This window comes from Cajanus cajan, chromosome 6, assembly GCF_000230855.2.
Source record: "Cajanus cajan strain Asha chromosome 6, NIPB_CcT2T_4, whole genome shotgun sequence".
Lineage (NCBI taxonomy): Eukaryota > Viridiplantae > Streptophyta > Magnoliopsida > Fabales > Fabaceae > Cajanus > Cajanus cajan.
In genome coordinates this window covers 48,397,548-48,413,569 of record NC_138522.1, presented here as the reverse complement: position 1 = coordinate 48,413,569, position 16,022 = coordinate 48,397,548, and the positions used below count along the sequence as shown (strand labels likewise).

The 16,022-nt window shown below is 37.9% G+C and overlaps 2 protein-coding genes across 2 annotated transcripts; one reads left to right on the top strand and one right to left on the bottom strand.

Moving 5' to 3' along the window:
- Positions 1-7,387: 7,387 nt before the first annotated feature.
- Positions 7,388-8,429, top strand: LOC109796232 (uncharacterized). Its single transcript, XM_020355915.3, has one exon. The coding sequence runs from the start codon at positions 7,784-7,786 to the stop codon at positions 8,273-8,275; it is 492 nt and encodes a 163-aa protein (XP_020211504.1). The 5' UTR covers positions 7,388-7,783; the 3' UTR covers positions 8,276-8,429.
- Positions 8,430-14,148: 5,719 nt separating this feature from the next.
- Positions 14,149-15,000, bottom strand: LOC145958735 (uncharacterized). Its single transcript, XM_083076255.1, has one exon. The coding sequence runs from the start codon at positions 14,998-15,000 to the stop codon at positions 14,149-14,151; it is 852 nt and encodes a 283-aa protein (XP_082932381.1).
- Between the last annotated feature and the right edge of the window lie 1,022 nt (positions 15,001-16,022).

Here is a 16,022-nt window from a genome sequence, read left to right as displayed (position 1 = left end):
TAGTATGTAAAAATTGAAAGAAAAAAAATGTGTGAATAAAAAGAAGAAAGTAACAAATTGAAAATTGAAAGTGTAATATTAAATTTTTTTTAAAAAAATTATAATATTTTATAATTTTTTTTTAAAAGAAGGAGGTGTACTTATAAAAAAAAAAAAAAAAAGGTGTATATATCACGAGCCTTCTTAAATTGGCCTGTCCCGGCATGGATTTGTTTCCGTCCAAAACTTTCGCCTCAAAGACCTATTTTCATTATGGACAAAAATAGAGCTATTATACTGTAAAAAAAAAAAAAAAAAAAAAAATATATATATATATATATATATATATATATATATATATATATATATGGATATTACATTTTATTAAGAATTATTATTAGTAGTTAAAGTAAATATATTTTTAGTTTCTGAAAGTGTAATATTTCCTTATTTTTGTCCATATTCATGTTTTTTAAAATTTTGTATTTATATTTAACAAATTTAATAAGAACTAAAAACACGTGATCTTTGTAATTCTAAAAGATAAAAAAAAAAAAAAAGATTCTGCGACTTTCCTCGAGAGGAAGGGTGTCGATCTGAATTTTAATGACCCGTTCAAGCTATCCTGTCACAGCTAATTAAATGGAGGTCAACTCAACGATATTTTTTGGGCACATGACATAACCCATAACGAATTACCAATAATTTAAGTTGAAAATTTGTCTGTTAATTTGATTCTATATTAATTTGTATGTATTGAGGGTGCAAAGTTGATGATATAGATGATTTTTTAATTGAATTTTAATAAACGAGTATAAAAATATTATCAATTATAATATTATAATAAGTTATTCAATTATTCATTTAAAATATTAATTTAACTTATTCATTAATAATTTTACATCGATGTATATTTAACTCATTTTTTAAAATGTATTGTATTATAATTTCCTCAAATTTTATCACATATCAAAAGAAACTTCATTTTTTGTCAATGCAAATTTTTTTTACTAAAATTTTACTCTTTTGGAACACTAAAAGAAAACATTCCTTAACGATTAAAAAATGGAAATAAGATAAACTATTTTTAAATTATTTGAATTAATTTATTAAATGTTCGATTATATAAACACAAACATGTTTGTTTATTTATTAATTTTTTACAATACTATATTAATGAGTGGAATTCAAGTTTGACAACTCAATAGTCTAATTTCAACTTCCGCATTATTAATTTTGGACATTAATTGTGTCCTTTGTATTTGTTTTCTTCCACTTGCATCAACTGCATGTACTTTACTTCCTCGGCGTAATGACTATTGGATTCACCATCTTATATAAAAATTATAGTATAATATTTCATGATCATATCTATAATTTTAATATGTTTATAACACTTCACACATTTTATTATTCTACATTTGATAGAACACATGTGCCGAAAGGGATGGTTTTTGTAGTTTAAACCGCAAATCTCAATTCACATGATCCCTCAGATTTTGAATATATATAAAAAAATCATATTTGTTGATTTTAAATATAAGTAAATTTTACTCTATTTAATGTTGTCATCTTTAAAATAGTCTTTCATATAATTAAGATAGTATTTCTAATGCCTTTTTTTAATCTTATATGAAGCTTCAAAAAATGAGTTTAGAAAAATAAATTATTTTTTAGTCAGGATTAACAAAATTAAATTATGTAAAAATTTTATTAATTAGCTTAAATTATTTTTTTCTTCTTATTTTCAAAATCGGAGGAAATAATGTCTATTGATATTTTCTTATTTATTTTAGTACGAATAATCATTTTAAAAAAATCTTGCTTGTAGTTTAAAACTTAGAACATATAAAGAGTGCATCCTAGTGTTTCATAACCTTGACTTATTGTCGTTATATTCTGATGTTTAAATCATTGATTAATGAGACAATCTTTGTACACAATTAATGTCTTATATTGATAAATTATTTACAGTATTTGGTCATCTATTGACCAACGCCTTACACAATAATATATAGAAGAAAAATGTTAGCAAATTATGGAAATAAAGTCAGAAATATATCAATTTATTAAAACCTTTAATTCTTAGTTTATTTTTGAGAAAGTACACTAATTCTGAAGAAAGATGTTAACTTATGGAAACAAAGTAAAAAATATATCAATTTATTAAAACCTTTAATTCTTAGTTTATTTTAGAAAATACACTAATTCCTTAGCCTCAGTAGCAAAGTGCAAAAATTGTATCTAATAATATCTATTTAGTATATTACCAATTTGTCAATACCTTCTTAGTATACTTTTCAAAGGGTACACTAGTCCACAACTTTAAACACAAAGTGCAAAGAGGCTTTACATCACCATCCTCGTGTTTCAACCGAGTTCTCTACCAAAATATTTTCGATCGAGAGGGTGTATTGATCATGATATTCATCTAATTTAATTCCATGCATGCTCTCTTTAACCTAGTTAAAACATCTTCATTAGTTGGATTTTTAATTGTATGTTTTAAAATTTCAACGTGTTATCATATTATGATTGAATATGCCCAACATTGTCTTATAAATTTTAATTCAACATGATCTATTTGTTTTATATAGTATATATCAGTTCTTAATTTAGCCAAATTCAATTTCAAATAAAAGTCCTTGTAGTTATAATGTTTTTTTTTTCTCTCGATAAAATATAAGCATGGATAAAACTGTGATAAACCGTCCTACAATGTATACGAGTGTTTTAGTTTGAAAGATATAAATATATATACAAGCTAGGTTAGGAGGAAGAAATACTTTACAATTATTGGCAAATTGTTGTAGTTGTTAGTTGAAAAGTGGTCAATTAAGGGGAGGCTTCTACTTCTTCTTCAAGGATCAAGCCTCCATTAATTTACACGTTTTCATTGTCATCGCTTAATATTCGTTTTCATAGAGACGTGATCAATTTTCTCTGTTCTAAAACCTTTTCATTTCGAATAATACTACGCATGATAATATGTTCTCCTGATTAATCATATCGAACATAATTGTAAATAAAAAACTTACAAAATAACATGTATTTTATAAAAAAACAAATTATAGAAAAATAGTATCCAATTAGTTAAATTTTACACTTTCGAGTGAAGGTTAATGTAACAGCCCAAGCAACCCGCATGTGGATATTGTCCGCTTTGGCCCACGGCCGCACGGTTTTGCTCTTGGCAATGACACGCATGCCACCCCAAAAGGCCTCCACACAAGGAAGGTATCCACACCCATATATATGGCATGCTTCGTTCGCCTTCCTAACCGATGTGGGACTTCACAATCCACCCCCCCTCAAGGGAGTCCAGCGCCCTCGCTGGCACACCGGCCCGGGTCCCGGCTCTGATACCAAATGTAACAGCCCAAGCAACCCGCATGTGGATATTGTCCGCTTTGGCCCACGGCCGCACGGTTTTGCTCTTGGCAATGGCACGCATGCCACCCCAAAAGGCCTCCACCAAGGCAAGTCCTGCCAACCCATCAGAGTAGCGCAGCGACCCCACATGGCCAGATATTGTCCCCTTTGCCCTCAGGCCTCAGGGTTTTGTCCTAGGCAATGCCCTCATGGCATCCCTAAGGGCCTCCACACAAGGAAGGTATCCACACCCATATATATGGCATGCTTCGTTCGCCTTCCTAACCGATGTGGGACTTCACAATCCACCCCCCCTCAAGGGAGTCCAGCGCCCTCGCTGGCACACCGGCCCGGGTCCCGGCTCTGATACCAAATGTAACAGCCCAAGCAACCCGCATGTGGATATTGTCCGCTTTGGCCCACGGCCGCACGGTTTTGCTCTTGGCAATGGCACGCATGCCACCCCAAAAGGCCTCCACACAAGGAAGGTATCCACACCCATATATATGGCATGCTTCGTTCGCCTTCCTAACCGATGTGGGACTTCACAATCCACCCCCCCTCAAGGGAGTCCAGCGCCCTCGCTGGCACACCGGCCCGGGTCCCGGCTCTGATACCAATGTAACAGCCCAAGCAACCCGCATGTGGATATTGTCCGCTTTGGCCCACGGCCAGCGCCCTCGCTGGCACACCGGCCCGGGTCCCGGCTCTGATACCAATGTAACAGCCCAAGCAACCCGCATGTGGATATTGTCCGCTTTGGCCCACGGCCGCACGGTTTTGCTCTTGGCAATGGCACGCATGCCACCCCAAAAGGCCTCCACCAAGGCAAGTCCTGCCAACCCATCAGAGTAGCGCAGCGACCCCACATGGCCAGATATTGTCCCCTTTGCCCTCAGGCCTCAGGGTTTTGTCCTAGGCAATGCCCTCATGGCATCCCTAAGGGCCTCCACACAAGGAAGGTATCCACACCCATATATATGGCATGCTTCGTTCGCCTTCCTAACCGATGTGGGACTTCACAATCCACCCCCCCTCAAGGGAGTCCAGCGCCCTCGCTGGCACACCGGCCCGGGTCCCGGCTCTGATACCAAATGTAACAGCCCAAGCAACCCGCATGTGGATATTGTCCGCTTTGGCCCACGGCCGCACGGTTTTGCTCTTGGCAATGGCACGCATGCTACCCCAAAAGGCCTCCACACAAGGAAGGTATCCACACCCATATATATGGCATGCTTCGTTCGCCTTCCTAACCGATGTGGGACTTCACAATCAGATTGTGAAGTCCCACATCGGTTAGGAAGGCGAACGAAGCATGCCATATATATGGGTGTGGATACCTTCCTTGTGTGGAGGCCCTTAGGGATGCCATGAGGGCATTGCCTAGGACAAAACCCTGAGGCCTGAGGGCAAAGGGGACAATATCTGGCCATGTGGGGTCGCTGCGCTACTCTGATGGGTTGGCAGGACTTGCCTTGGTGGAGGCCTTTTGGGGTGGCATGCGTGCCATTGCCAAGAGCAAAACCGTGCGGCCGTGGGCCAAAGCGGACAATATCCACATGCGGGTTACCGCATGTGGATATTGTCCGCTTTGGCCCACGGCCGCACGGTTTTGCTCTTGGCAATGGCACGCATGCCACCCCAAAAGGCCTCCACACAAGGAAGGTATCCACACCCATATATATGGCATGCTTCGTTCGCCTTCCTAACCGATGTGGGACTTCACAGTTAACAATCTTCGCATTGCGAATATTCATATTTTAGTTTGGATGAAAATTAGTAAATTTTATTTTGTGCAATAAATTATTCTTAAATGACCAATAAATTTAATGAAAGATGGTAATTAATGATACAGACTTATAGGTTAAGAAAGAATTTAACTGCTATTCCCATAATAAAGAAAAAGAAAAATACAAAAAATAAAAAATACTTTATAAAAAGAGCAACGATAAATATTTATATATCATTAAAGGTAGCTTTGGTAATAAAAAATAAAAATATTTTAAAAGGTATACGATTTTAAAATAATATAAAAACTTAAGAAAAATTGGATTATGTCTAACTTGATCAATTTTCCATGTGAAATCATTTTATAATTTGTATACTTTTTATCATTTTAAATTTTTGTTTGATGGATAAATTCATACTATATTTGTTTAATACATTTTATTGTACAATTAAAATATTAAAACTAATAATAGATTTTGTATATATTAAATAGATATAAAATAAAAAATAATTTCACATTTTAATAGGATAAACGAACTTTTTTATATTCATTAAAAATATGCATATATTGAGTAATAAAAGATTGATCATTTATAAAAATATACGGTTACATAAAAAAAAACTATATTTTTTTTGTAAAATTAAATATAATTTACTAATGCACAAATACAATAAAAAACATAGTACATTTGACATGTTTATTTATTTTTTATTTTAAAATATTATTTTATCATGGATAAAACTAAAATATTTTTTCTTATATTCCTAGCATAAAAACTTTCTTCTAAACAATAACAGGCAGACGTTTTTCCTTTCTAATATTAAATAGTACTCTCTAATTTCCTCATGAATATATTTTTTTTCGATGAATTCTCATGTATAAATTTGTACCTATTGAATCTTTGTATCACATTTTCACATTAAATTTAAAAAATAAAATAAAGTTAATGATAAAAATAAGATAATTAAGGTAAGATATTTTTTTTATTCTCTTTCGGTGTGATGGTATAGCAAAATAATTTTTTGTTGTTGTCCTTATTTAGCTCGAACTGGATTACTTATAGTGGGAAATATATAATCTCTAAAAGAAAAGAAGATTTTTTCACTCAATAATAAATACACTTAATTTGCTTGTGGAAACTGCCTAACGATAAATAAAAACAGCTTAATTAATAATGTTGTGAAATATATATGGAATGTCTTAAGTTTTAACGTTTACAAAAACTCACTTCAACGTTGCTTTATTTGAAAGAACAATACTTAAGTTTTTCTCTTCACTACAAAGACATGTTCATTAACAATGTTTGTTCATCACTACTTTACACGTTACTCGTACGTTTTTATTTAATAATATTGCACTCTCGCCTGCACAACATTAATTATGATGGGGGATCATGATTTTTTTTAAACAAAATATTTAAACATTCACTGATTCTCAATCTTAAGCTCACCAAACTAACTTTTTATTTAATTAATATCTTAGCCCAAACATTCAAAAGTCATTTGATTTTCGTGACTGGTTCGTTTTCAAAGAGAAATTATGTGAAAAATTATGGATTAAAAAAATCTGTTTTAGTCTTGTAATCTCAGTCGTAATTTTGTATTAGAACAGAATTAAGATCGACTGTTTCAAAAACATGCACAATTTGGTGAATTTATATATGTGTATCTCTTTATCTTTGAGTTTCTTCAGTATAACAAACATCTCTCCACGTACTTAACTATTTCTAAGAAAATAAAATAAAAAAACATCCTTGTTCCGTGCTTGTTTGAACTTTGACTCTGTTAAAATAACAGAACTGTATTTTAAAATATAAATATTTTGATAAAAAATGTAAAAAAGTATAATTATCTTTAATTTTTAATTTATGTATCTTAATTCAAATTCTGAACAATTGTTTTTTATATTTATAACAGCGTCATCGTTCCGTAAAAATGAATGCATGTACAAAGTACAGTATCACTATTTAAGCATTTATTTAGTAAGTTAACCTTTTATGAATTATGATTATTAGATTTGAATAGAACGTTGATTTAGTAAACCAGCAGAATGTTATTGTCAGGCATACGTAAGAATGTCGTGTTTCTTTTAACCTGCTCGGCCGTTTATTTTTTCCATGCGTTACTTTCTTTGACCTTCTTCAATTCTGTTATTTATTAAGCCCTAAAAAATGGTTTACCATAACATGAAATAGAAATCAATGTTAACACAGCGCATACGAAAACGTGCATGTTGTGCATCCCCTATCGCCTATCTTATTATAACATTTTACCTCCTTTTATTTTACATGAAATTATATCACTTATTATAATTCTTGAATTTTGCATCCGTATAAAATAGAAGAAAAGATAGTTGATCTTTTAGGCGTTTATATAGTGTATAAAATAAGCGAAAATATGATGTTGAAAATTGAAAGGGTAGAGTAGAGGTGCTTGGTTTGGAAAAAATAATAATAATTGAACAAGTGCATAATGAGTATAGATTATAATAATGTTAATTTAGGGAACACGTTGGAGGCCTTTGTTCTTATCTTTGTGTGTTGTGATGCGGTGTGCTTGAAAAAGTCAGGGTTTCATACCCACCTTCCTAGTTCCTCCCAAAACATAAGTGATAGGTGATAGGTGATAGGTGATAGGTGATAGTTGTCTCTACAAAACTGAAAAGATCCTGTCTGAGAGCGCAAAGGGGTTGAAAGTTGAAAGCATGAAGAAGGGGAAGCAGAGCAAGCTGGTTCAGATCATAACGACGCCGTTTAGAGTGTTGGGGAAAGCGAGGGACATGTACGTGAGGAGCATAACGAAGTGCGGTCACAACATGAACTATAGCAACCCCGTCGACGCGGCGGGGCGGTTCCAGGCTTTGCCAAGAAGCTACAGCGCTGCCACGTCACGCTCTGACAACGACGATTTCGCCGAGCTTTTGAGGGCCGCCTCCGCCAGGACTTTGGTCAACACAATCGATATGGATTTGGTTCTCAAGCAGCAGCAGCAGCAGCAGCAGCAGCAGGCCCAGGCCCAGGCCCAGCCCCGCCCCGTTTCTTCCAATGGGTTGCCCAAGTCCACCAGCGTTGGCATGGGCCGGATCGACGAGGACTCGCCCTTTGATTTGGGCCAAGGGGAGCTTCCCGCCCTGCCCAAAGCCTACCCCAGAAGTAGAAGCTACGCTGTTGGAAAGACAAGTGCTGTTTTGGTTTAGCTTTCTATGGATACATAATTGCTTAATACATACATTCTGGTAATTTCAAATATATATCTTGTCATTTTGTTTTTCTGTAAAGTTTTTTTTATCCCTTTTTATTAATAATCTTATGCTGTAAAAGTAAAATACTTATCGGCTTTTCACTGATTCATCTCAAGAGTCCAGAGCTATTTGTCCCTCTATAATGTTCATCATTTTTGTTAACTACCCCATTAGCTTTGCTCCTGTTTTTCTTCTTTAGTATCTTAAAATGTCTTCCTAATAATTGTTATAAAATATAAAATAAAAAAGCATGGAGCGTGTGAAATATTTTAATAAAAGATTATCGTTTTAGATTTGCGTTAACTGAACGGCACTAGACGGCGAAAGAGAATTGATATTATGGAACTTAATTGTTTAATGGAGTGGGATGAAGGAATGAATTAAGAATGAAAGAGAAGAATAATGAGGGGTATTTAATAGTAGCATTTTGGTTGGCGTAAAGTGTAATAAATGAAAGAGAGCAATTAAAGTGGGTGACAGCACTACAGAGAGTTAAATATATATTTATGGCTAATTAATATGCTTTCAAGAAATTATGGCTAAAGTTGGTGTATTACCTCTAACTGACCATCACTTTTTAACATATACTGTAACAAATATTTCAAAATGAATCGAGCTCACATCTTTTAATATTATTTTTAATCAGTACTTTTTTTAATTATTTAACTATTATACTTAAAAACAATATATTTATTATTGTTGTTATTAAATTGTGTGTAGAGATAGAAAGTATAACATTTTGGATAACGACTTATTACCTCAATTCTTTTATAATAATTTTTTAAACATGTGTTATAGTAATAAAATTTTCTACTTTTTATAGAATGATTTTAGTATTTTTTTATTATAATTATTTATTTTTACTTCATAATAACTACATATGTAGATTAATCAAAAGTTTCCGGATAAAAGGAAACTGACGAAATAATGTGTTCAGGTTTGTATGTTACGAGTTTAAACTAAATTAAATATGATTTATTTTAGTAGTGGATTAAAAAATAAGCTCAGGCTTTATTGCTCATGACAACTCACAAATCACTATGGCTAAATGGGTTAAATAATTATTAAGTGTTTATTCAGGTATGAACTATTGTATTGATTTTTCATTTATTAAAATTATAATGATGATATTAGAATTTAAAATTTAATATTATATTTATTTTTTATTTATCAAAATTCTAATAATGACATTAGAATTTAAATTTAAGATGATATGTGTACTACTTAAAATTTAACAAAACAAAATCTGGAGGACTTCTCCAAAATACATTGGAACCTAGGTTCCTTACACCCCAACTAACAAGCGTATGAGCTACTGAGTTTATTTATCGAGGAATATGACTTACGTAAACTACCCAATCCCGAGCTAGCAATCGCTGAACACGCCGAATAACATCATAGTGCTTGTGCAGATACTCCCTATCCATTGGCCGATCATGAAACAACTTAATAGCTCCCAGGCAGTCACATTCGCAGCTCACCTTCCGAAACCCACCTTCCCAACAAAACGAGAGGCCCTTCTCCAAAGCCAACAACTCAGCACGTAACGCATCACCAGGTAAGGCGCCTCGCGAAAAGCCCCCCCACCACATACCTGCCCAATCACGAATTACTCCACCCATTCCCATAGCAGAAGTCTCACTCAACCAACTCCCGTCCGTGTTTAGCTTGACCCATGGGTGCTCCGGAGGCCTCCAAAGGGCTTGCTCCACCCATAAACGCCTCTTAGCGTTATACGCACTATTCTCCACCATAGATAGTATCACCTTCCGACGGACCGCCGAGATTTGCTAGAGCTCATCATTAAACACCATGTTATTCCTAAAGCGCCAAACCCACCACAAGGTGATGGATAGCGTAATAGCATCCTTGTGCAAGATAATCCCCTTTAGCCACTGAAAACAATCCATTACAGAGAAGGACCACCCCACACTGCACCCGCCAGACATCAGCACCTCTCGCGAATATGGGCAATCCCGAAGAGCGTGTAAAATGGTCTCGTGAGGGCAAGAGCAACGCGAGCATGCACCTGACTCTGCCAACCTCCTATCCGCCCGAACCTGATTCGTTGGGAGGGCTGAATGAAGGCATTGCCACAGAAAGAACTTAACCTTCTCAGGGATCCTTATCCTCCAAAGCTTCTTCCAAACTGCATCCCCCTCTGCTGCCAACCTCGGGGTTAGAAAACGATATCCAGATGCCGCTGTATAGCAACCCGAGATAGCACTCCCCCACACAAAGTGATCTAACCCCAAAGGGGAATTGACAACACTCAACTGTTGGACCGAGTTTATCAGCTCGGTCGGAAGAACCGTATACAAGGCATTGAAGCTCCATTCTCCACTAATCTAGTAGTCGGCAACCGTTTTGTTGGTGTCTGCAATGTGAACAAAAGGGACTTTCCCGCACCAAAGCCCATTACATGACCAATCCGTGTACCAAAGTGATGAGGCGCCCGAACCTAGATGAGGCTGGAATCCCTCACGGAGTGAATGAAGGGCCTTCATAATACTCGACCAGATTGGAGAAGCACCCCGCTTATTTTGAGCACACAGGATAGAATCTCCATGTAGATAGAGGTTGCTGAGGAGTTGAACCCAAGGCTTCTGCGGGTCCGAAAGCAGATCCCAAACTAACTTCCCAAGGAGTGATACATTCACCCTGGGCGCCTCCCTAACCCCTAGGCCACCTAACTCTTTAGATTGAGTAACAACATCCCAACTCACTGGAGACCAAAATCGTGTATTATCAGCCTTTGCCCAGAGTATACGACGGCAAGCCTGATCAATTCTATTACACACTGCTTAGGGGAGCCACAATGATTGCATGCTATAAACGAGAATAGAGGAGATGGTAGACTTCACCAGACACAACTTTCCTGCCTTATTGAGGAGGTTGGCCTTCCAAGCCGCGAGTCGACCCTGAATCTTATCCATCACATCATAGAAATCTGCGCACCTCGGCTGACCATGAGTTATGGGAACACCCAGATACTTCCCAATCCGAGCCGTATAGCTAATCCCTAGCAGTCCTTCCAACGTATCAATCCTCCTCTGCGAAACCCTTCTAGAGCTCACAAACTTGGACTTAGTCAAATTGACTCTTAAGCCTGATGAACGCGAAAATTCCTCCAAGAGAGGTGCCACCAAACGAGCCTGGTCCTCTGAAGCTTGACAAAACAGTAAGATGTCATCAGCAAAGAAAAGGTGTGAAAGCGGTAGCCCCCCAGGAGATAGTTGAATCGGTTTCCAAAGACCCTCATGGAGCAACTCAGATATCCTAAGGGATAGGCGCTTCATGCAAAAAACGAACAAATACAGAGATAATGGGTCTCCCTGCCGAAGGCCTCGGGACGGGACAAATCACGGTAGTGTGCTTCCATTCCAAAGGAGGGAAATTGACGAATTCTTCAACCCCCACATGATAAGTTGGATTATGATCGTAGGAAACCCAAATTGCATCAGCGTAGACTCCAAGAACTCCCATCTGACCCTATCGTATGCCTTTTCAAGATCGATTTTTAAGGCCAAGGAACCCACACCCGAGCCGTCTTTCCGAACGAAATGAAAGGCTTCCTGAGCAATAATACTGTGGTCACGAGTCCCCCTCCCAGGGATAAAGCTGCCCTGGAAAGGCCCAATGACGCCCTGCAAGAACGGTCGAAGACGAGCTACAATCACTTTATAAATAACCTTCCAGGCGACATTGCATAAGCTAATAGGACGAAATTCTTTGAGGCTAACTGGGTGGTTCACCTTCGGAAGTAACACCATTTGCGTCTCCAAAAGTGATGTGTCCGAGTACCCCAACTGAAAGGCATCCCTCACCGTACGCCATAATTCATCACCCACAATAGGCCAATACTGCTTGAAAAAGAATGGTTGAAACCCATCTGGCCCTGGTGCCTTGAACGACTTCATGCTCATCACCGCCCGGCGAACCTCCTCCTTCGTGACTAGGGCAGTTAAGGCAGATCGGGCCTCAACTCCCAAGCCATGTGAAATCCCAGCATGCATGTCTAGAGACCCTTGATCGTTCTCCACCGAGAAAAGCTCCTTATAGAACCTGACTGCCTCAGTTTTCATGACCACAGGGTCTGTATGCCAAGTTCCATCTGGTAAAAACAACCCCTGTATTTTGTTCCTCCTTCTTCTCGCGAGTGTTTGAGCATGGAAGAAGGACGTGTTGCGGTCCCCAAACTTCACCCACTTCTCTCTAGATTTCTGAAACCATAGATACTCCTCCTGAAGACAAGTTTCGTCCAACTCCATTTGTATAGCCTTCTCCAAGCGCGACAGGCTCTCTGAATCCCCTATCTTCAGTTGTAGCTGTACCCCTTTAAGACGACGTTGGAGAGCCTTCTTCCTAGTAAGGATATTCCCAAACACCTCTTTGTTAAACTTGAGGGCATATACTTGAACAGCTTGTAGCCCATTAGCAAGGGTCGGCGTGCTACGACACCACGCCTCCCTAACGATCCGCTCAAAGTCTTTATGGGTGGCCCATGCAGCTTGGAACCGACAGGGTCGATCCAGAGATTTGTCCCTAGAGCCGTCACGCCGTAGTAAGAGTGGGCAATGATCAGAATAGACCGGGCACAGATTCTCAACATATGCTTCCGGAAACATTGCTTGCCACGCGACATTACACACTGCTCGATCTAACCGCTTTGCCAGCACAACCCCTCGTTGATTTCGATACCACGTAAAGCGAAGGCCCTTAGCCCCCATGTCGAGAAGATTGCAATCATTAAGAACCTCTAGAAACTATGATGCCCATGCCATCGAGAAACGACCCCCATGACACTCCGTTGACAACAAAATTTCATTAAAGTCCCCAAGCACTAGCCATGGAAGCGTAATCCGTCCTCCCAACTCCCGAAGGTGAGCCCAAACCTGTTGTCTGAGTTCCACCCGAGGATTAGCATAAACGGCAGTACAAACCCAGCTCTTGCTCCCTTCAACAACCGTAAACGAGATGGCCTGAGGGTGAGAGGCAAAGTCGGACGTGGTAGCAGAGCAAGACAAGGCCATCAAAACCCAAATACCCCCAGAATTCCCCGTAGCCTCAATGCTATAACACAGCTTATAGTCCAAATTTTTCCAAAAGGATTCCACCGAAGAGAACTGGCAATGAGTTTCCAAGACAATAAAAATAGACGGGTGGTGGAGCCTTACTAACTCGGAAACCCTCCTTTTATCCTTGGCATTAACAACCCCTCTAATGTTCCAACTCAAGATATTGAAATTTGTAGACATTAAATAAAGCAAAACTCGACAGGTACTTACACCATCATGGCCTCCTCTTCCAATGGCTGATCATAGTGCATCACATCTTCTGTCCCCGATATGTCTCGCCCACTATCCTCAGACTCGTGAATTACCAAGGTCTTGCCACCTAGTTGTGCCCACTTCATGCTGATTCACGGGCATCACATGGCCTATATCAACACCACTTTCACGTTCGCGGTCACCTTCACGAGAATTCACGTTCACTGCACGTTGTGCATGGCCCTGTTCACGTTCACGTGGACTCACTTTGACTGCACGTGGGTTTTTAAAAACCTCACGTGATTCGGCCTCCATATGGGATCCCCGCGTAGGGTAACGCGGAAGGTTCTGATTCTTCTCCGTATTTTCCGCAATCCTATAATGAGAGGGAGATTTACCCTTGCTCAACGGTTTGCCGAGATTGTTTTTCCGAGTTTTCCGTTTCACGATCAGCCAATCCCCATGCGGATCTGGCATGATTAGCTCCCTTGCGCGCGGAGTGGATTGCTTTCCTGATTGAGCCACAGAATATGCACTGTGCATTGCTTCCCCTGACGGCTATTCCACAACCTCCTTCTCTCCCACGCCGTTTGCCTTTGCCACAGGCCTAGCTGCATGTGGACAGTTCCGCAGAATGTGCCCATAACAACCGCACGACGAACACAACAGATGTAATCCCTCATACTCCACGTTATACCAAACACCATTGAGGAAAAATCTTCCCACGACTGGTTCATTTAGATTGATCTCGACACATACCCGTGCAAACCTTCCCCGTGTCATGTTGAGAGTATTCAGATCCACCTTAACTGGCTTCCCTATGGCTGAAGCGATAGTTAGGAGAACACTCTCATCATAAAACATAACTCCAAGCCTTGGAAACCTGACCCAGACAAGAGTACTATCAACCTTCGTTGCTGAAGCTACGAACTCCGGGGACCATGGTCTAACAATCAGGTAGTGATCAAAGAGCATCCAAGGACCCCCGTGCATGACCCGTTCTCTATCCGCTTCCAAGTCAAACTTCACCATGAAGTAGCCATGTGACACGTCCAACAACTCTAGGCCTCCTTGGACCTTCCACAAGGCAGGCAGCCTGTCCCGCAAGGTTAGGAACCCCACATCTCTCCCTAGCAACTTGATCACTAGACACTGTTCCCATGGTTCACACAATTGCTTCAGGGTTGGTGCTGTGATGCTGAACTTGGGTAACAACCGATCTTCACCCTCGAAATCCAACGTCATAACCCCTTCCTTAATAAGATCGCGAACGACCGGCCTCATAGCCGGGGCACCCAGTACCTTCTCCTTGAAGGTCATGGTCTGGCTCATCTTTAGACCCACATCACCCTCATCCGGCGGCTCCGATGGTGGTTGGCGTCCCATAGGCATTCCCCAAATCCTCTCCATTTCAGAATTCCACAGAAAATTTAGCGTTTAAAAGGTCTTTGTTTCACGGATTGATAAACGTTAGTTACATTAGTTTTATAAAAAGCTATTTGTATTACATTTTTCAACTACATTTTTTTATTAATAAATAAAAATTGATAAATTTAATAATTTAAGTGATAATTTTTATAAAATTGGTGAATGAAGTAATTAATGCTTATAATTTCAAATACTAATATAAATATTAACTTGTTCCAATTACATTTTCCAGCAAAGTGAAGGGTGTACATGCATCACACTAATAAATTATATAAAAATAAAAAAATAGATATTGGTAACATGATGTTGGATTCTTCTCACTTGACAAATCTGATAATTTGTTGTTATTTATGAATATCTATTTTTTTAGTGAATATCACATTTTGTTGAAAAACACAGAAGAAAAAGTTTCTGAATAATAGTGTCAATTTTTTTTATATATGCATTTTTTACGCTTTACCAATAGCACAAGAGACACGTTTCAAATTAAAAAGAAATTGATGATTTGCAATTTTAATCGATTGATTTCCTTGATTAACTGATTGAAGCATTTATTCATGTTCCATAATTTGCAACTTTAATTAATTGAAATTCTTAAATAATTGATTCAACAATTAAAATATCGATTAGCATGAAATAACGTATTCATGTTTCATTATTTGTAACTTTAATCGATTGAAATTTTTAAACAACCCATAAATCATTAAAACATTCCTTCTGCACCATTTTAATGGAGTATACTTTGAAAACAATTAATTACAAATGTGTCAATATATATTCCAAGTGAGTTATTTGTTAAGGACAAAAATAAAATTTATTTATTTATATAATTTCTTTCATCTGTTTTCATCAAAATCAAACAATTTTACAGTATTATTTTCTTCTTCCTTCTATTTCTTTTGAATTACAAAACACAAAAATTGTACTTTATTTCTTATTTATTCCTTTCTTTTCTATTGATTTTCGCTCTATATCTTTAATTATTAAAAAAGAAACACCAAAAA

Coding starts and splice junctions, on each gene's coding strand:
- LOC145958735 (XM_083076255.1), bottom strand. CDS start 15,000: ATGGAGAGGATTTGGGGAATGCCTATGGGACGCCAACCACCATCGGAG.
- LOC109796232 (XM_020355915.3), top strand. CDS start 7,784: ATGAAGAAGGGGAAGCAGAGCAAGCTGGTTCAGATCATAACGACGCCG.